Source organism: Zootoca vivipara, chromosome 2 (genome assembly GCF_963506605.1).
Source record: "Zootoca vivipara chromosome 2, rZooViv1.1, whole genome shotgun sequence".
Classification (NCBI taxonomy): domain Eukaryota; kingdom Metazoa; phylum Chordata; class Lepidosauria; order Squamata; family Lacertidae; genus Zootoca; species Zootoca vivipara.
The window spans coordinates 48,401,411-48,422,574 of record NC_083277.1 but is presented as its reverse complement, the minus strand read 5'-3'; the positions used below and the strand labels follow the sequence as shown (position 1 = coordinate 48,422,574).

Sequence of the window (21,164 nt, the reverse complement as noted above, 5' to 3'; positions counted from 1 at the left end):
CATCTGATGGGAGGGCGTTCCACAGGGCAGGTGCCACTACCGAGAAGGCCCTCTGCCTGGTTCCCTGTAACCTCGCAGGGAGGGAACCGCCAGAAGGCCCCTCAGCGCTGAATCTCAGTGTCTGGGCAGAATGATGGGGTGGAGACGCTCCTTCAGGTATGCTGGACCAAGGCCGTTTTTTAAAATCTTATTGCAACTTTCAGGTATCAATTTCTGCCTTTATCTATCACTCGCTCCTTCTGATTGTGCCCCCGAAGGAGGCTGATTGACCCTTACAGCTGGCTGGCCCCAAATGAACTCTTTAGCTGCCCTGTATTCATTTTCTCCCCTCACACCCAGAAGCCCATTCCTTTTCTTCTTCCTTAATCCTTCTCTATCATACTTTGGCAAATGACACATACATGCTAACCAGAGTACACTATGCAAACATGCACCAGTGTAATGAATTATTCTCATCATTTGGCTTCTTCTTACTCAGAAGTTTGACATTTAGTATAGACTAAATCAAACATACGTTCACAATCAGCCTTTGAGGCCTTTTCAGTTCTACAGCAGTTTTCTGGGGTAAGTCCATGTTTAAGCAATCACCTGGACTGGGATATATTGCTGTGAATGCTGAGTAGGCCTGACTCATAATCTGGCTCACACGTTAAGTGCTATTATTTCAGTCATGCCAGATTCATTGCCGGCATTTCTCTTTAATTCCAGAAAACAACAGCGCATCCTTCATACGCCAATTTTAAATATCTAAGGCCTTCCAAGGTGGTTTTGGGGATTGGGTTGGGGTCAGGGACATAGTATAAGAAAGGCCTTATAAAAACAAGGAGCCTTTCTTGCTATAAATTCGCCTCTTGCAATGGAATGCCAGTCAGTCTTGCTAATATAACTGCTGTACTTTGTCAAGACTACAAGAACCTTCCTGACATTTGCTCTTCAAATTCCTCATAATGTATGAGAGCATGAGCTGTGAGCCAGGAAGCCTCTGGTTCAAATATTACTTCATCTGTGAACATATTAAGAGGCTTCAGGCAAGCCCCCATTGCCTCAGTCCCGGTGCCTCCCCCTTCTGCTATGTGAGAATTAGCTGACATGACTGATACAACTGAAACGATAGAAATGCTTTGACTTTCTTTTCCATGCCCGTGCCCGAAGTGTGGAAGTAAAATGCAGATGGAACCTTTTCCCTGTTTCAAGTTTCTGAAAAAAAAATTGGGAGGGATGGGGAGAGATGTGTTAGGAAATGATTTCCTCATTGTGGTCATTTTAAGAGCCCTGCTTTACATAAACAGGTTTGATGATTTAATAAAATCTGACTTGGGTTTTAACAGCTGTGCTATTCCCATAGTGATCACTTTTCATGTGGTGAGAATATTAAATTACTTTTTCTGCTGAAAAGGTTGCTTCAAGGGTACATGTATTTCCTTACAGTATAAATGTAACATTTATTTACATGTCCAGCTCGGATTTTTAGCATAAAAATGTGCTATGTTGCCTCATAAAATCAAGATTTCTGATGCCAATAACAAATACAACTACAGTAGCTCAGTTCTGTATGCTTTTCCCTCTCCAAAATCATTAAATTGTTATAATTTCAACATCGGCATTCTCATGTTTCTGTCTGAAAGTTTCTTGGTGCTTGAAACTACGAATAATTTCTTAAAACTTTTTTAAAAAAATGATGTGATTTCTTTTTAAATCTTGCATCCATTTTTTCAGTATAGATATACAACCGAGAAGATACAAAAGAACCTGTATAGGCATTTTAAGAGATTCCATTTCATACTTATTCAGTTCCAGAGATTGCCATGTTTCTTTTGGTATTCATGTTGCAACTGTGTCAGAAAGAGAACTGAACAATCAAGGTCCAAGTTACACTTCTGTCAGATAGATTTTCAGCTCCATAAGGTAGCCAATGAGGAATTTGAAGATGGCCCCTGTGAAGCCAGTTCCTTAATTTGGGCCTGAAATTGTCTTCCATAATCACCACCCTTATTAGCAGTACAACTGTTATGACTGGAATGACAAACAGCTGCCTCTAAGATTAGTGATCATGTGCAGCCACTTTGGTGATGCAAAACAGTGTACAGTGGAACCTTGGGTTGCGGATGTAATCTGTGGCAGAGGCATGTCCGCAACCCACAGTGTTCATATTCTGCAGTGCTGCGTCTGCACACGCGCGTGATGCGATTTGGAGCTTCTGCGCATGCGCAAGCGGCGAAACCCAGAAGTAACCCTTTCTGGTACTTCCAGGTTTCCCATAGTACAGTGGTACCGTACCTCTGGTTAAGAACTTAATTCATTCTGGAGGTCTGTTCTTAACCTTAACCTGAAGCACCACTTTCATAGAATCATAGAATCGTAGAGTTGGAAGAGACCACAAGGGCCATCCAGTCCAACCCCCTGCTGAGCAGGAAACACCATCAAAGCATTCTTGACATATGCCTGTCAAGCCTCTGCTTAAAGACCTCCAAAGAAGGAGACTCCACCACACTCCTTGGCAGCAAATTCCACTGCCGAACAGCTCTTACTGTCTGGAAGTTCTTCCTAATGTTTAGGTGGAATCTTCTTTCTTGTAGTTTGAATCCATTGCTCCGTGTCCGCTTCTCTGGAGCAGCAGAAAACAACCTTTCTCCCTCCTCTATATGACATCCTTTTATATATTTGAACATGGCTATCATATCACCCCTTAACCTGCTCTTCTCCAGGCTAAACATACCCAGCTCCCTAAGCCGTTCCTCATAAGGCATCATTTCCAGGCCTTTGACCATTTGACTTTAGTTAATGGGGGTTCCTGCTTCCACCAGGCCGCCACCACGCTATTTCTGTTCTCACCCTGAAGCAAAGTTCTTAACCTGAGGTACTATTTCTGGGTTAGCAGAGTTTGTAACCTGAAGCGTTTGTAACCCGAGGTACCACTGTACGCAACCTGAAATCACGTAACCCGAAGCGTCTGTAACCCGAGGTACCACTGTAGTAAGTATACCCAAGCTTCATTTGTGCTAATGCTGAAGAGAGTTTCTGGACGGTTCACCGGGAATAACTGCAGCTTAATCTCAGCTGCTTAACCAACCATATATACATCGCCACCATAGAGTAACTAAAGCTAACTGAAGGCATCCTTTCCTCTCTTTTTTTAAAGGTACATCCTGAATTCAGTACTAGTTTCTTTTTAAAAAGAAAATGTGATTTAAAAAGAGTGGTTTTACACAGGCAAAAGAATCAACATGTATCTATACTGATGTCTTGTGAATCAGTAGGCAGAGATACAACGCAAATGGAATCACTACAGTCTGGTTTGCTTATTTAAAGTAGTTATTACAAAAAACACTACACCAAAGAGATACGGAGATTACAACTGTCAATCATAAAAGAAACTGTGATATCACATTTCTGAAAATGTGAATAGTAAAAAGTAGAGCACCATTTCACAGTGCTTCAATATTTATAGTGCTTTGAAATTTATTTGGCTCCTTATGAAATATCAGTGATGGGACAAGGGACTGTAGGGTTTATTTGAGGGAATTCTTAATTCTTAAGCTACGATTCTAAACATAGCTGTTTGCATGTAAGTTCAGTTGAAATTAGGGGTGCATACTTCCAAGTAAATGCGTTCAGAACTGAGGTGTGATGTCTTCTATAGCATGCTTGATTTATTGTGCATAAAACATTGGGAATTACCAATTAATACTGTGCTTATAAGTTGAAGGCTCTATAGTTCATTTTTTAGAGTACTGCAAAGGTTGCTTGAAAATTTTCCACAGCTTAGGACATGGAGGCTGTTTCTGTAAATGGAACAGTATTGGTAATGTTCCCATTTGCAGGGGACTTGGAAATATTGGCAGCCTGTTTGTGAGGCACAATTTTTGTGGTGCTCAAGATGCATTTATCCAGCATTTAGTGGGACAAAAGAAGAGTTAATGCTTCTTTGTGCCTACATGAGTGAAGGTGGAAGAAAAAGCGGCATGTACATCAAAACGATTTTGCCTTCCAATTTAAGGCCATCCAAATTTGTTGATAGGCAGAAAAAGGCTAGCCAAGTTTAAAATACTGGAAGGTCACTTTTCACCTTCCACAGACCAATACTGATGTTTTTTGTAGCTCTTATAACCAAAATAAAGATCTAGCAAATACATGAAGTTACTTCCTCCATGGATTTCAAATGTAACATGAGAACTGAATTACTCATACAAAGCCACTTAAGAGAACAAAGGCTTTGCAGCCTGAAAGAAAAGGAACTGTTATCCCATACTGTACTCTCATTCTAGTCAGTTGGGGGCGGGGGGGGGGGGGAGATTGCCTATGCTTTTTTTGAAAAGAAACACAGATTTATTTTAAAAGCCTTGGTTTAAAATGAATTCTCTGAAAAATGGTCCTTGACAACTCTCGATCATGTGTCATTTTGCACAGCTGAACTATCTAACAAATAGATTTGGTTCTTCACTCTGGGCATCTAGCCACTTATCCACACAATGCAAGCCTAGCTTTGTTTCACAGTGAAGACATTAATTTGAGTGCTTTCATCATGTTTAAAAAAATTGGCTGTCCTTTTTAAGACCTTGCGGGAACTACTGGGACCTGGTTGTTGATAGCCATCTTAGTCTGCAGTTTATATATATATAAAAGGTCTGTTTGCAGTGTAATCTTATGTATGGCACAATATGGCCTGGTCCCCAGTCTGGGACACGAAAGCTGGTCACATAATTTTAAACTGGTAATCTCATCCTAAGCAAGAACATCACCTTGGCTCATACAATAATGAGTTTTACTTGTAAATAGGAACAATAGTCCTGGTTTGGCTGTAACGCTAAACTGTAGTTTAGCACTATGTGGGGGGGAAAATCACATTTTTCTCCAGTGAGGCCATGAGGGAAAAATCGGAAGCATCTGCTTTCTTGTTTAAGCTTAACCACACTTTGATATTACATCTAAACTGGGATCTGTGGTAAATTTAAACTGTGCTTTATTGAAACAAGCCCAGATCAGTAACCACATTTGATCGCGTTCAGACATGACAACAAACAGCAGTTAATTTAAACTACTGCATATTCCTGCGTATAAGACTACTTTTTAACCCAGGAAAATCTTCTCAAAAGTCAGGGATTGTCTTATACGCCGGGTCATATTTCTTATACGGTGAATGTATCCCAAACTCTATATTTTAACTGGAAAAGTTGGGGGTTGTATTATACGCCAGTCGTCTTATACGCCGGAATATACGGTAGTAAATATATGTTTCTCATCTCCTTGCACCTGGGAGGGAGGGGATCATGCAATCCATAGCTGCCAAGTTCTCCCTTTTTTTAAGGGAAATTCCCTTATGCTGAATAGGCTTCCTCGCAAGAAAAGGGAAAACTTGGCAGCTGTGATGCAATCCAGGGGCTCACTCAGGTTTGTTCACAGTTAATAAACTATGGTTTAGCATTACGACCAAACTATATAGAGCAAGGAATATAGTTAGGAGCTCCTATGCTTAATAAAATGGCATATTATGAAGGACACTGTAGCCTATGAAAGGTAATAGGGAATTAATATATTGAACTTTGACGTCTTACATTATGGTGTCTTTGTCTCTATTTAGCCTTTGAGTGTTTGTATAGTTGGAAGATACATTGAGACCAATTTATAGTGAAAGGCAGGGTAGAAATGTTATAAATAAATACATGCTACATGCAAAAGTGCACAGGAGAAGCACAATGACCAACATTGCTTTACTGCAAAGCAGCATTGGGAGAAGACAGTTTGGCCCAGAAAAGAAGTAGGTGGAAGTTTCTAATTCAACATCTGATTATTGTCATCATCAAGAAATCTGAAAAATACGGAAATTAGGGTGCCTAGAATTGGAGAACTGGAAATATGGCAGCTGTACTAGAAGGACTGAGATGATTCTAGAACTGAAACCAAGTGAGCGATTCTGGCCTTGAATGAACTGACACTCACAAGGAGGCTCGGAAGGAATCAGGACATGTATGTTTGGCATAAGAGAGCCTTACAGTTTAAGGACTAGTGAGAGTTCTGCCAGGGATGCTTCCTTCAGAATTTGCTGGGTGCCTGGAAGCTGAAATGTGTAACCCCTTCTTTTCAACTCTGCCAGGTTTAAATAGGATTTCTAAGCCTAAGAACTCTCTTATAGCAGATGGTAGTCTTCCTCATGGCAGCCCCTAAGCTGTGGAATTCCCTCTCCTCAAAGGTGTAACTGGCTGGCAACTTCATTATGTACAGTAGCTCTTATCGTACGCTGATAGTGTACGTCTTTACCATGGCCCTGGAAGTCAAAGAGATTTTGGGTCCCTCCTATTCTCTTGACTGTATTTTGTTTTTTTAAAAAAACCTGTAAAATTCCCAAGGGTCTTCTAGCCAAGAAGAACAGCTTTTCAAGGGCTGCAGACAGAACAGCATTGTGGGGAAGCCCTGTTCCATTCATGGAAAGAAAGTTAGGCTCCAAGCCATTGTTGAGTGTGACACTTCAAGGAGCGGAACAGCTAAACAAAGAATTCAGTTTTAGCAGATGAGTAACACACTTCTGCTCCACAGAACTTTAAAGCAGTTTATTTATTTATTTAGTTCTGAGACTTTAAAAAGCTTTCAGATACGTAAATTAGATAAATCATTTATGTTGTTGGCAAACGTACAGAGATAGAGATTATGAAAGTTAAACCTGGGATTGAGAATTTGGCTGCTTTAGCTTATATATATATATTTTTCCACATTTCTAATTTGGAAGGTATTTGTCACTTAGGGCTTTCTTTTAAGAACTTTGAAAGGGGAAGATCACAATTCTTTCCTCTCTGTTCTCCTCTGTTCTTTTTTTTTAAAGGAGCAAATCCTTTGATAAATCTTTTTCTGGCACAATGTTACATTAACATCCTTACGTTGTTAGGAACGTGTAATCTAATTCTCTTTAATTAAAGCCAGGAAAGGTTTCATTTCAGGCTTTGGAAAGTGGTGTTCCATTAGGGGAAAACTTAGAGGTGTTGGGTAAAAATCACTAGCATTGTTCTTCCTATAGATAAAGGGGGGGGGAAGCCCTCCAAAGTATTGCATATACCATTATGATACAATAACAAGAAAATAAACCTCTCCTGAGGCTTTTTTGTGATAACACTTTGGTTAACTTATAGTGAAGGAAGGGGAACTGTGATGGGAGTGGAATATTTTGGGCTGAAGAAGGGGGGGGTCGCTTTGTACAGTGGTACTTCTGGTTACAAACGTAATTCATTCTGGAGGTCCGTTCTTAACCTGAAACCATTCCTAACCTGAGGTACCACTTTAGCTAAATGGGGCCTCCTGCTGCTGCCGCCGTGCAATTTCTGTTCTCATCCTAAGATAAAGTTCTTAACCCGAGGTACTACAGTACTTCTGGCTTAGCGGAGTCTGTAACCCAAAGTGTTTGTAGCCCAACTTACCACTGTACTTGTTTACATTGAATGACATCTGCCATTTTACTGCCCATTCACTCAGTTTGGAGAGATCCTTTTGAAGCTTTTCACAGTTGCTTTTTGTTTTAATCAACAGGAAGAGTGAACATTAATAAAAAATTAAAGTGGACCTAGTGCTGCAGAATCCTGAGGAAATGTTGAGAGCTTTGCTTGCGAGACCCTCACACTTCTTGTGGACTTGTATAGGCAGAGCTGCTAAAGTTAGTGCTGCATGCTTTTAATCCACCCAGCGTGGATGGCATGAAACTCTTTTTCCATAAGAATAATGAACAAAATAGCCCTGCCAGGAAGTAGGGCCAGCATATGGCTCTCTTGAGAGTGTTGCAAGCCAGAATGACACAAATGAGTGATACTTGAAACTTATAAAAGCCTTTCAATCCAAAAGTGGAAACTGAAATGAAACAAGATGGAGGAGAGAAGCCTCAGTAACTTGGCCAGATACCTTTCTGAGCACGCCATACAGTAGGCAGATATTTCTGCTTGCCATCAATCACAGTGCAAAAATAATCCGCCATGCACTTCAGTATTGGCATTTATGAGCACTTTTACTGTCACTAGGGAATAGACCAAACACTTTCATATCACTGCAGATCTTCTTACTGATATCAAAACAAGTCTTTCATATAGATGGATTCATAACAGGAAGCTTTTATAGTTGCCACATCCAAGGGCATTTTCTTCCACACACTGATTGTTTTTATTTAAAATAGTTACTGCAGGAAAGTGAGGAGACAGTTCTACATCCACAGGTTTGGGTACTGCAGCCAAAAATGATGCCATAGCTGACTTGTGGTTGGTAACTCTCCAAGTATTTCAACATAGACCTCCCCATCCTCTTTCCCTCCTGCTCCCCTATTTCCTGTTTGCACCTGGCCTGCAGTCTGTTTCACAAGCTTTATTTTTATTATTGCGGTCATAAAGCTATGTAGTACATTTATAACTACAATAAACATAGATGCAATTTCATTTCTGCACTTGCGTATTCTCATAATCATTAACAGTGAATCCAACAAGTCAGTTGCCAGATTTAAATTTTTCAAATTGTTTCTGAGGCAGAGGGCGTGGTCTGTTGAGATTTGGCCTAGCCATCAGGAGCTTTTGCTGGCTGTGTCACTCATTCCGCCTGTGATTCTTCCTGTGCCTGTCACTGCTCCAGTCTCCTCCTAGCGTATATACTCTTTTCCCCATGGCATCTGGGTCTGTCATAATTCTGAATGCTTAATAATTGCTCAGAAAACAACATTGGTTTGTATTTGCCCACATATGTTGGGCGGAATAATTGCCTTGTCAACAAATCCCTTAGTACACCGTGTGGTGTGTGGCATAAACAAGTAAAACTGATCAGCTTTTAACAAGCAGATTGAGCATAAATCTAGAACAAAAGTATACAGGCATGTGGAAATTACCACAGCTGGCTTTGATTCTGATGCTGTCTTCTACATAATAAGAGTAATTTTCAAGAACACATCCTCTAAGACAGGCATCCCCAAACTCAGCCCTCCAGCTGTTTTGGGACCACAGTTCCCATCATGCCTGACCAATGGTCCTGTTAGCTAGGGATGATGGGAGTTGTGGTCCCAAAATATCTGGAGGGCTGAGTTTGGGGATGCCTGCCCTAAGAGAACTAGGTTCTGGATTACAGACCTTGCAAGCTAGATCCTATCAGTCATAGAACTGCAGAGTTGGAAGGGACCACGAGGGCCATCTAGACCAACCCCCCTGCAGTGCATGAATATTTTGTGACTCGAACCCATGACCCTGAGATTAAGAGTCTCATCCTTTACCAATTTAGCTTATCCAATGATAGTGATAATGTCTTCTTTCCCTTGAAGAGAGTGAAACCTTGAAACATGGCCACTTACCTTCATAGTAGCCTTATCTACCACCTCCCCCCACCCCCCGTCATGCTGTTGGTGTATTAGGGGCACACCGGTATGATTGATTAGGTGCCAAAAGGGCAACTGGATTCTTTATTGACCTGACATATTGTGGAAGTATTTTTTGGGGGGAAATGCTGATCAGAAGGTTGGTGGTTCGAATCCCTGCGACGGGGTGAGCTCCCGTTGCTCGGTCCCAGCTCCTACCCACCTAGCAGTTCGAAAGCATGTCATAGTGCAAGTAGATAAATAGGGACCTCTCTGGTGGGAAGGTAAACGGTGTTTCCGTGCGCTGCTCTGGTTCGCCAGAAGCAGCTTTGTCATGCTGTCTGCGGACAAACGCCGGCTCCCTCGGCCTATAGAGCGAGATGAGCGCCGCAACCCCAGAGTCGGACACGACTGGACCTGATGGTCAGGGGCCCCTTTACCTTTTTAATATTCAGCTAGGAAGAGTCTCATCTCCTCATTAGCCTTGAGATTGTGAAATATCACTATCCCATATTTTCCAGCAGGAGGTATTGCTTCCTGTGTGTTTTGATTAAATATAGTGTTTCATTTTCATAGCTTCTTCATTCAGATGCTAGATTGAATCACCTCACTTATTCTCCAGTTCCTCAACTACTTTGATATACGTACTGGACATATATGGTAAAGCATTCTGTGTAGTATTTGGTGCACTCCTTCCGTCAGTGCAATGTATTTTGGCTGTGTAACAGAATTTCTTTTCCCCTTCCGCTAATTCTGTTCTGGAGGTTTCCCCAACCCTATGGAGCAGATTTGGGGAAGCTGCATGGTGCACAGGGAAGCAGGGTTGTATTTGAGGGAAGCAGTTCCATGTGGTCTGAGAGATCGCCTTCTCTGCTATCTAGGTAATGAAAATTTTCCCCCTCTGAAGCGAGTGGCCTCTCAGCTTCCATAATCCCCAGCCAGCATGACCAGTGCTCAGTGGTGCTGAGAGTTGGAGTCTAACAACATCCAGAAGGCTGTAGTTTTCCCATCCCTGCTTTAGGAGAAATTCCCAATTCACACTAGTAGGTATTTCCTTCAAAATTTCAACAGGGGAGGAATAGTTTAAATTACACCTCTGTGTTTGCTCTGATCTCATCAGTTATCAGCACCACCATTGCAGCAGATACAGCATGAATGTTCTAAAACCTGCCCATTAAAAATGTAAAGATGCATTTAACCTCAATTGTAATTTGGTCCAGATACTACCTAGCAGTTTGAAGTAGATAAATAGGGACCGCTACAGCGGGAAGGTAAACAGTGTTTCCGTGCGCAGCTCTGGTTCGCCAGAAGTGGCTTTGTCATGCTGGCCACATGACCTGGAAGCTGTACACCAGCTCCCTCGGCCAATAATGTGAGATGAATGCGCAACCCCAGAGTCGGTCACGACTGGACCTAATGGTCAGGGGTCCCTTTACCTTTACTCAGTAATGAGGAGCCTCTGAGTCTTGAGACTGCACTCCCAAGAGGAGCTAGAAGTTCCAAAGTTGCATTTTTATGTTGTGGTTAAACTAAAAAAAAAAAAAAGCCCAGAAGGCAAAAATTAGCTGAGTTGTCTAAATGAATTCTTCCACTTCCAGATTCAGTAAATGTCCAAAACAAATATATTATGCTATGAACATAAGCAGAGGAGCCGCTTTTCCCGCCGCCGCCCGGCACAAAGCCAGCTTGCCTCGGCAGCCGCCGCCTGAAGCCAGACAGCGGTTGCCGAGGCAAGCAGCTGTGTGCCAGGCGGTGTGGGAGAAGCGGCTCCTCCGCTTCTCCCACTGCCGCCTGGCACAAAACCGACATCGGACGGGGCTTCAGAGAGGCGCAGTGCTTCTCCAAAGCCCCGTCCGATGCTCCCTGGTGTCCGTGGTGTGGTGGTGGGAGGAGTAGTGGGGGAACGGATCAGTTCCTCCACTTCTCCCCCCCTTCTTCCCGCGCTACAGCCCTTTGTGTTCCGCTGGTCTCTGCCGGTTGCCCCTCCTATTTGCCAGGAGGTGATGGGGCCAGTGGCCATGATCTTGGTTTTTTTGAGCTTCAGACCATATTTTGCGCTCTCCTCTTTCACCCTCATTAAAAGGTTCTTTAATTCCTCCGCACTTTCTGCCATCAAGGTTGTGTCATCTGCATATCTGAGGTTGTTGCTATTTCTTCCGGCAATCTTAATTCCAGCTTGGGATTCATCCAGCCCAGCCTTTTGCATGATGAATTCTGCATATATGTTAAATAAGCAGGGAGACAATATACAACCTTGTCGTACTCCTTTCCCAATTTTGAACCAATCAGTTGTTCCATATCCAGTTCTAACTGTAGCATCTTCTCCCACATAGAGATTTCTCAGGAGACAGATGAGGTGATCAGGCACTCCCATTTCTTTAAGAACTTGCCATAGTTTGCTGTGGTTGACCCAGTCAAATGCTTTTGCATGGTCAATGAAGCAGAAGTAGATGTTTTTCTGGAACTCTCTAGCTTTCTCCATAATCCAGTGCATGTTTGCAATTTGGTCTCTGGTTCCTCTGCCCCTCGAAATCCAGCTTGCACTTCTGGGAATTCTCGGTCCACATACTGCCTTTCTAAGTTAGTAGAATTAATTTGCTTTGTGCACATTATACCATCATAACATTCCAGTGGGTGGGAGCCTGTTACCTTTTCTCTTCCATTGTTTGCACCTTTGGGTTCTGCTTTATCCTTATCACCATTCTTTCAATTCAAGCAACAATTAAGATGTCTCCAGGCACTGCAGTTGTGTGGAGAGGTTGTGGCTCTTGTAAGCCATCCGGGAAGGCTGAGCATTGCTATTCATCTCCACAAAACTTTTATGCATATATATTTCCTAATCTTTCTATATATTTCAAAGTCCCTGCTTTAGCAGTGCCTTAGCATTATACCTCCTGTGGGCCTTAACTCTCTGTTCCATTCATCTGTCTTTTCCTCATACCTAGCTCTTTCACTCAATTTACAGAGCCAATTTTCCTTCAAGCCTTTTTTTCAACACCCAATGAAGTTTTATTGAAGCATTTCCTGAGCTTTCCTGGCCTCATACTATCCTTCTTTCCACCTGATATTGGCCTCACCCCCCCACCCCCAAAAAAATCCAGCCTGAGCTTGCTATTTATTCCTGTTTTATCCATTTCTAACTAATCAAGGCAAGGGCAGTCTTATTTCTGTGTTTTGAATAACATGTATCGAGCTGTTGGCACGGCTCTGGGTCACTACAAGCAGGGCCGTCTTAAGCATATCCGGCGCCGTGGTGCAAAGATCCCTCCGGCACACACATACACCTAGTTTCCCAGAGTTGTCAACCTTTTTTAAGGTGGGGGGATCCCAAAGTTGTTGACCTTTTTTAGGAAAGGTTCCCCAGAGTTGTTGACCTTCTTTTTAGGGAGCTGACACCATGCTTACACATTATCTCTGCTTAGGAAAAGAAAACAGGAAAGATAAACAAAGAACCAGTAAACAGTTAGGATGCAACTTTACTGTATCAGAAAGGCACCCAGCCAATTTGGTTGCCAATAAATATTCCTGCAGACATTTCTGAGAGGTATTTCCAATGAGTGGCTTTGTTAATTGTCTTACTTTAAATGTTGTGGTGATCCTATGCCCTTTTAAAATGTGATTTTTGGAAGTTGGGGGTTATTAGGGTTGTTGTTTTTATTTTGATTATGTAGTTTGTGGTTTTATATTTTGATTTTATTCAGTGAAGTGTCCCGAGACCTTGGGGTATAGGGCAGTATATGAATTCAATTAATAATAATAATAATAATAATAATAATAATAATAATAATCCCACTTCCCACCATCCACATGCCCCTTTACACTGGCATGTTTTGCACCAGCTTTCTTTCAACTAGCATAAATAGATAAAACCAGAAGTGGGAAGGAGAGAGGTAGCAGTGAGAGAAGAGAGACAGACACCCCCTCCCATATCCTATGCCAGGCATCCCCAAATCGCAGCCCTCCAAATGTTTTGCCTACAACTCCCATGATCCCTAGCTAACAGGACAAGTGGTCAGGGAAGATGGGAATTGTGGTCCAAAACATCTGGAGGGCCGAAGTTTGGGGGTGCCTGTCCTATGCCTTCCTGCAGCACTACTCAGACGTAAATCTGACTCTGTATACAGTGGGGCTTACTCTCAGGTGCATTTACATAGGATTATCATTGCTGCAGGAATTATACCTTTATATTGCTTTTAATTATCACCTGCCCCAGGAAGGTGACCTTTGCAAAATGAAATCGCAAGGCTGCGTTGGAAGTTCAGAAATACTGAATATAAAAGTGGTACCATAGGCAAGGGGTGAAGGGTGCAGACAGATGGCTGGCGATGCACAAACTACCGATGCTTCATCCAGTCCACATCACAGAAACGGCTCGCCCTCCCATTTTAATTTCATGGCGGGGGGGGGGAGCAGGGGACCCTCATCAGCCGCACTCAGTAGAAATCTTATCCCACCACATACCTGACTATTAAAAATCCCTCTTGCCAAGCAGTGGGGGGGGGGCAGGCACAGTGGCGGAGGAGCCTCTCGGCGGCCCATATAGAGCGGGGCATGCACACTGCGCCCATAGGGACGGCATGCGCGGCAGGGGGTGCAATCAGCGGCGATCCCCGCCCAGGCAATAGGATCTGTCCAGGAGGCAGCAAAAGGGGATGTGGGGCTGGGAGGGACACTGTCCTTGGCTCCTCCCACCACCTGCAGCCACCTTTGTCTCCTCCTCCTCCTTTCAGGATAGGGCGGAGCCCCGGAGCCCCACTGGAAGCTGGAGAAAGCCTCTCTCAGCACAGCACCAACAACGATGGAGGCTGCTGAGTGGGCTGCTTGACAGCCCTATGCCAATCCCAGGCACGCTGGGAGGAGCCAGGTGGCCGCCTCAGCGCCTCACTTGGCCCTGAACTCGCGCAGAGCCCACAGCAAGAGAGCCTGCGGTGCTCGGACAGGCTCTGCTCCGCTTGTCGGCTCTGGCGCTGTGCACCACTAGAGACAACGGTTAAGACAGCCCTGGCTACAAGGGATAGGGCCTTCTCTATGGTGGCATTGCATTTAAGGAATTTGCTCCCGGATCAAATCCCCTAGTGCCCATCTGATTACTTTTGTAAGTCACCTTGGAGGCCCTGGGCCAGATTCAACTAACGCTGTGCGCTAGCAGAAGCTTTCCCCATCCCCACCCCCATATCTGCTCTGGGGCTTCAAGAGAACCTTCACAGCAGTGCACAGAGGGGAAACAAGGGAGATTGTTCCATCTGGGAATCAGAAACGTTTGTATTGATGGAATGATCAAATCAACTCCACCTTCTATGACTGAAGGTAGGATAAATTATATTTTAAATTAACATTAGGTAATAGTGGTGGTACTTGAACTTTTCACAATTTATTCAAATTTTGGGCCATTTATTGATGATGCTGAGAGCAGCTTGCATATGGTTCCCAAGCATTCCCCCCAGGCACTTTAGAATGGTAGACCTGCTTAGCTTCAGCGCTGGACAGGATAACAGCAACACTTATTGGTTCAACCTAACAATGAACCAATCTATGCAAGAAATACATTTTTTGGACACTACTATAAAAATACAGGATGGACATATAGACACCACCTTATACAGAAAACCAACTGACCGACAAACATATCTACATGCTTCTAGCTACCATCCCAAACATACCAAACAATCCATCGTATACAGCCAGGCCTTACGTTACAACCGCATCTGTTCCAACTCTACAGACAGAGAATCTCACCTAAGAGATCTACAGCAAACCTTTTTAGAACTAAAATATCCACCTGATGAAGTTAAACAACAGATCAACAGAGCCAGACAGATACCTAGAGAGAACCTGCTGCAAGACAGACCCAAAAAAGAAAATAACAGAACACCACTAGTCATCACATACAGCTCCCAAGCTAAAACAGTACAACGCATCATCAGAGATCTACAGCCTCTCCTGGACAATGACAGCTCCCTTTCTCAAGCTCTGGGAGGAAGACCTTTCATTGCCTACAGACAGCCACCCAATCTTAAACAACTCCTCACCCACAATAATACAACCACCAGACTTAACATGGACACTGGTACCAGAGCCTGCAATAAACCCAGATGCCAACTTTGCTGCCACATACACCCAGACAACACCATTACTGGCCCCAACAACATCCAACATACCATCTCAGGACTATTTAATTGCTCATCCTCTAACATTGTGTATGCCATCAAATGCCAACAGTGCCCTTCAGCTCTCTATATTGGACAAACAGGCCAAACCCTACGCCAAAGGATAAATGGACATAAATCTGACATCAGGAACCAGAAGACAGAAAAACCAGTAGGAGAACACTTCAATCTCCCAGGACATTCTATACAAGATCTCAAAGTAGCTGTCTTACTACAAAAGAATTTCAGAAATAGACTGGAAAGAGAAGTTGCTGAATTGCAACTTATCACCAAGCTCAAAACCATGGAGGGACCTGGTTTGAACAGAGATATCGGATTCTTATCTCATTATACATGATAAGCGATCTTCAGCCATCTCAACCCTTGCTTTTTCATGCAAAACCATTTGCAGTCGTTTGCGGTCATCAACAGCTATCAGTCAGTCAATCACCCATTTCCACCACCCTTCTGAGTGATCCCCCCTCCCCATCCCCACCCCTCCCCACCCCTTCTCTACATAAGTGCCTGGAAACTTCCATTTCACTGTATCTGAAGAAGTGTGCATGCACACGAAAGCTCATACCAAAATAAAAACTTAGTTGGTCTTTAAGGTGCTACTGAAGGAATTTTTTTTATTTTACTTCGATCCAGACCAACACGGCTACCTACCTGTAACCAGCAACACTTAATTGCAACTTATCACCAAGCTCAAAACCATGGAGGGACCTGGTTTGAACAGAGATATCGGATTCTTATCTCATTATACATGATAAGCGATCTTCAGCCATCTCAACCCTTGCTTTTTCATGCAAAACCATTTGCAGTCGTTTGCGGTCATCAACAGCTATCAGTCAGTCAATCACCCATTTCCACCACCCTTCTGAGTGATCCCCCCTCCCCATCCCCACCCCTCCCCACCCCTTCTCTACATAAGTGCCTGGAAACTTCCATTTCACTGTATCTGAAGAAGTGTGCATGCACACGAAAGCTCATACCAAAATAAAAACTTAGTTGGTCTTTAAGGTGCTACTGAAGGAATTTTTTTTATTTTACTTCGATCCAGACCAACACGGCTACCTACCTGTAACCAGCAACACTTAAGTCAATACTGATTTGCCTCCCCGCTCCCTTTCAAAGAAAACCTCTGACAATAGTGTCTGCTTTTATATGCAGCACAAAAACTTGCTGCTATTTCTTTGGAAATTTTACTGCAATTTTCTGCCTCCCCATTCTTACAATGCATGTTACCTGGAATACCAATTTGACTACGTAGCTGTGCTACAAGATGGACACCTGGCATTTGATTTGATTCAGGATGCTGGACTCCTTGTGTAATTAGCTGTATAATGCTGTCAGCTAAAAACAATCAACATTGGCTGCAGATTTGCAAATGAATGGTTGCAGCTGAGAGAGATTCCTCTGAGTTTCCTCCTTTAGCAATGGAAGGCCTAGCTGGATACTTATGAAGAGATAAGCAAGCAACAGGAGGTATATGACTGTTTGAAGACTTATACTTCATGTATTGAAGCCTAAATTTTGTTGTTTTTTAAAGTAAAATATCCTGTATGTGAGCTGTTCTCTGGGCTTGCTTCATTCAGAAGTTAACTGAGATAATGTTTGTTGTTTTCACAAACTGCAGCTGTATATAAATTGCACTGGTTGCAAGGGAGATGCTGAGTTTCACACGTGGCTGTGAATATCGCCATTATTCATTTGTGATGTGCCTATCCTTGAAAAGCCGAGTACTGCAATATGTATTTAGGTTGTGTTAAATAATGCGGCCAATAATGCGAGATGAGCGCGCAACCCCAGAGTCGGTCACGACTGGACCTAATGGTCAGGGGTCCCTTTACCTAAATTAATTTTATTGTTCACTTTTGGCATAGGCAAAAGTATTTCTATATTGTACAGTATAGAAGATTAAATTAGGAGGCTGTGGTTTATATGTTTATTATTTTGTCCATCTTTTAGTAACAGCCATGTGTTTTGTTCTGTTTTGTTAAAGTTTGTTTTGGGATTTAATTCTGGAACAACAACAAAAAAGGAGTAACATCTGTCCCTCTTGTCTTTCGTTTTGCAGGTCCTTGAGCAGTATGAAAGAGAAGGCTTTAATTTCTTAGCAAAGGTTTTTAATTCCTCACATTCCTTCTTGGAAGATCTCACAGGTCTGACTCTGTTGCATCAGGAGACCCAAGCTGCTGAGGTAAGGTGCTTCAAATACATACACCTATCACTCAAAAACTCTTATGCTGGTCTCTGTGTGTGTGTGTACACCAACCGTGAGAATTAAGTAGCAGTTGCTGTTCCACCACAAGAGTTCCTTTGCAATCGTAAGGAAAATACAATGGAGGAAGGTTGTTTATTTCATCACCTGGCTGTAAGCTTCCCAGAAGCATGTACTTGGCGCCCAGTATTGGAAATGGGATGGTGAAGCTGATCCTTAGTCTGGCGTTGCTTGGAATGTCAAGCCAGGTAAAAAATGAAGAAGGGAATCAGGGCAAGTATCAGCATTGAGTCCTACCTGGGTGCTAGGCCCATGGCAGCTGCTTAAGAATGCCAGGTGGCAACACTGGCCTGGTGTAGTTGCTGCAGTTTTATTATTAGACGTCGCATTTGACTTTGCTGTTGACCATTATAAACTTCAGTTTTTTTGGTATGATTTTAGAAAGCTCTTTTCAACTGTGGATTAATGTTGAAGTCTGACATTTTTTGTAACAGGAAATTAGTTTGAAGTTATGGCCCGAGAACAGTTATTAGAGTGCAATTTATCTCCTCAAAATATGGATAACCACAACTTTTTCCACTGTTGCATGACTCAAGAACTACTTTGTCTATGTAGCTTCAAAATGTGCTGTAGAAGTATTATTTCCCCTGAGAAAAGAGATGGGTCAAGTATCAGCCAGTTAGTTTCTCTAGATGTGTCTGGAGGCATTGCTACAACAATCAGCCAGTGTGATGTAGTAGTTAGAGCAGGCATCCCCAAACTGCGGCCCTCCAGATGTTTTGGCCTACAACTCCCATGATCCCTAGCTAAGAGGACCAGTGGTCAGGGATGATGGGAATTGTAGTCCAAAACATCTGGAGGGCCAAAGTTTGGGGGTGCCTGGGTTAGAGTGTTGGACTAGGGCCTGGTTTCCCTTGACCATGAAGCTTGCTGGTTGACCTGGGGCTGAGAGAATGTGACAGGAGAAACAATACCCCACAGGGTTGTTGTGAGGATTAAATGGGGAGGGGGGGAACCATGTACCCCACCTTAGAGAAAGCTGGGATAGAAATTTAAGAATAAATAAAATGGATAAACAGAAAAAGGACAAAGGTAGTACTCTGCTAGAAACAGCTGTTCTCTCAACAGAGCCAATGAAATAGCCCTGCTTCCATCTCTCTCTATTCTAGCCTGATGGAATGGCTGCTGTTAGGTGAAAAATCAGTGGAGGGACCAGCCTGATGGAGCTGGTCTTCCTAGCAGAGCCAGTGAAATGGCCCTCCAGCCCTCTTTCTTTGGAAATGGCTAGTAAAAGGGGGGGGGAAGGAGAAACAACAAAGGAAATAGACGAAGAGTTATCTGAATCACAGATGTAGAATTCACTGTGTAGATTCAACATTACAGATACACCATGATCAAGCAACTTATTGTAAACTAGGCATGCCTCTGATTTACAAGGTTGCTGCCTGCTCAAATTTTTTAGCCCACTCTGCAAGGCATTCCCCTTGGTGAGCTACTCCAGCAATTTAAAGTGAAAAACAATAGCCTGTCTACTTACAAAGGAGCTCTCGGTCACCATTACATATTTGCATAACTTTTGATTAGGCTGCATGCAAAAACTTGAAATGGCAGTTTATTCATTGACCGAGTGAAACAAGCAAGGGTTGTTGCTAACATAGCCATTCATGTAAGGACTTCTGCATGTTCAATGGAACCTCTCCACCTGTTCCCCCCTAGCCCCCCCAAATCTTCTTTCAGAGGATTGGGGGGTTGAGGGGACAGATTTTGGGAGTGTATAAAGAAAGAAGAGGAAGGGGAAGTTCTGCTGTGCAAGCAGAACTCCTTGTGCAAATGGAAGGCCACAACCCCAAAAGTTTATATTAGGGGTTTAGAAATGACAAGGTATCCTAAAAATGCCATTAAATATGTCTTATCCTCACATCTGGTTTTAATCCAGCAGGAAGTCATTACAAAAAAAAAAGCTAGGGAATTTTATTGTATCTTCATCATGGCTTTATAATGCAATAGCTGTGTTGAGGTCAACTCCCACTTCATCCCAAGAGGCCTTGTTTGCATTGAAGGCTGTTCACTTGGGGACCTTCTTCTGCTTTCTCCCAGTCCTTAGCTGATGTGGTGGTCTGTCTCCATGTATACCTACGGTTTATAGCTAGTTCAGAGAGAAAGCATATTACGTAATAGTCTCTAGTCAGGATGCTGAGATGGGTTAAGACTGTCTAGATTCACATTGTGCGAATCATGCAATCTGACTTTTGAAACAGACTTAAAATTCTTTACATATTAAAAGTGTTGGAGGGAGTGTGCATGTGTGTAATAATATCATATATAAATCAGTACTTATGAATGTATAAGTCTTTGGGTTTGTTCTGTTCTCCTTTCTACTTCTGCATCCCTCCATTTCTTCCTCCAAAATGATTGTATTTCCTCTTTGCTAAAACCCTCATGTTTCTGCTAATGGCATCTTATTTAGTTTATGATAGTATCCTCTTCTTTGGCCCTCCAACTGCCTCTTCTCCGTAAACTAAAGAACAAAACAAGAAAACTTGCAAACTCTCTGAAATGAATAAATCCATTTAAACTGTTGGGAACAGTAATTGAGAGTAAGCTGCTTGAAATCTGTTTCTGGAAAAGTAATTAGAAAGTTTCTTGTATTTTCCTTCTAGTAAAACGTCTGTTCTGCAAGGTGTGGTGTGTGCAGCAGAGAATGTGTTTCAGTGCCCATATAATCAATATGTGGTATATTGCAACTCTTTACCATTGAGTTTCATTTTGAATTTTCATTTCACTTCACTATAATACAATCTTGCTAATGCAGCCACCTACCACCCCCACCTGGATTCCTTTGAAATTTGATCATGATACCATAGCTGCCAAGTTTTCCCTTTTCTCGCGAGGAAGCCTATTCAGCATAATGGAAAATCCCTGAAAAAAAGGGATAACTTGGCAGCTATGCATGATACATCCTTGTCAGTAGAGCTGCAGTTCATTTTCATCCAATTCAGTAGGATTGTAGCTTCCTCAGAAGTGATAATCAGATCAGAATGTCTATGGCAAAGGTGCCATATATAATTTTACTAGCAAGAGGGGGCAATTGCCCTCATCTCCTGCCTGTGGCCATTCCATAGACATCTGGTTGGCCTTTGGGGGAACAGAATGCTGGGCTGGATAGTCCTTTGGTCTGATTCTGCTTATCTTTATGCTTGTCTTACAATTGGTATGTTAAATCTGTTACGGCTGTTTACAGTATAAAAACACAAAATACCTAATACCTAACATAACAAAAAAATAATATGCCCCCATTTCATTGGTGAGATTCTGATGTACCATCTTGCTATCTCATAACTGCGTTGATCATTTATGGAACAAAGTGCATTTTTCTATTTTTGCACTAACACCATATGTTGCATTTGTAACAGAGTGGCTGGGGAAACCCAGCCAGATGGGCAGGGTATAAATAATAAATTATTATTATTATTATTGTATTGCTAATAAATCA

General features: G+C 42.6%; 1 protein-coding gene across 1 annotated transcript in view; it reads left to right on the top strand.

Moving 5' to 3' along the window:
- Positions 1-21,164, top strand: part of ATG7 (autophagy related 7) — a 99,308-nt gene that overhangs the window by 26,317 nt on the left and 51,827 nt on the right. The window contains exon 17 of the mRNA XM_035106218.2: positions 17,528-17,650. Coding sequence (XP_034962109.1) covers positions 17,528-17,650 — 123 coding nt within the window. The remainder of the gene's footprint in view (positions 1-17,527; positions 17,651-21,164) is intronic.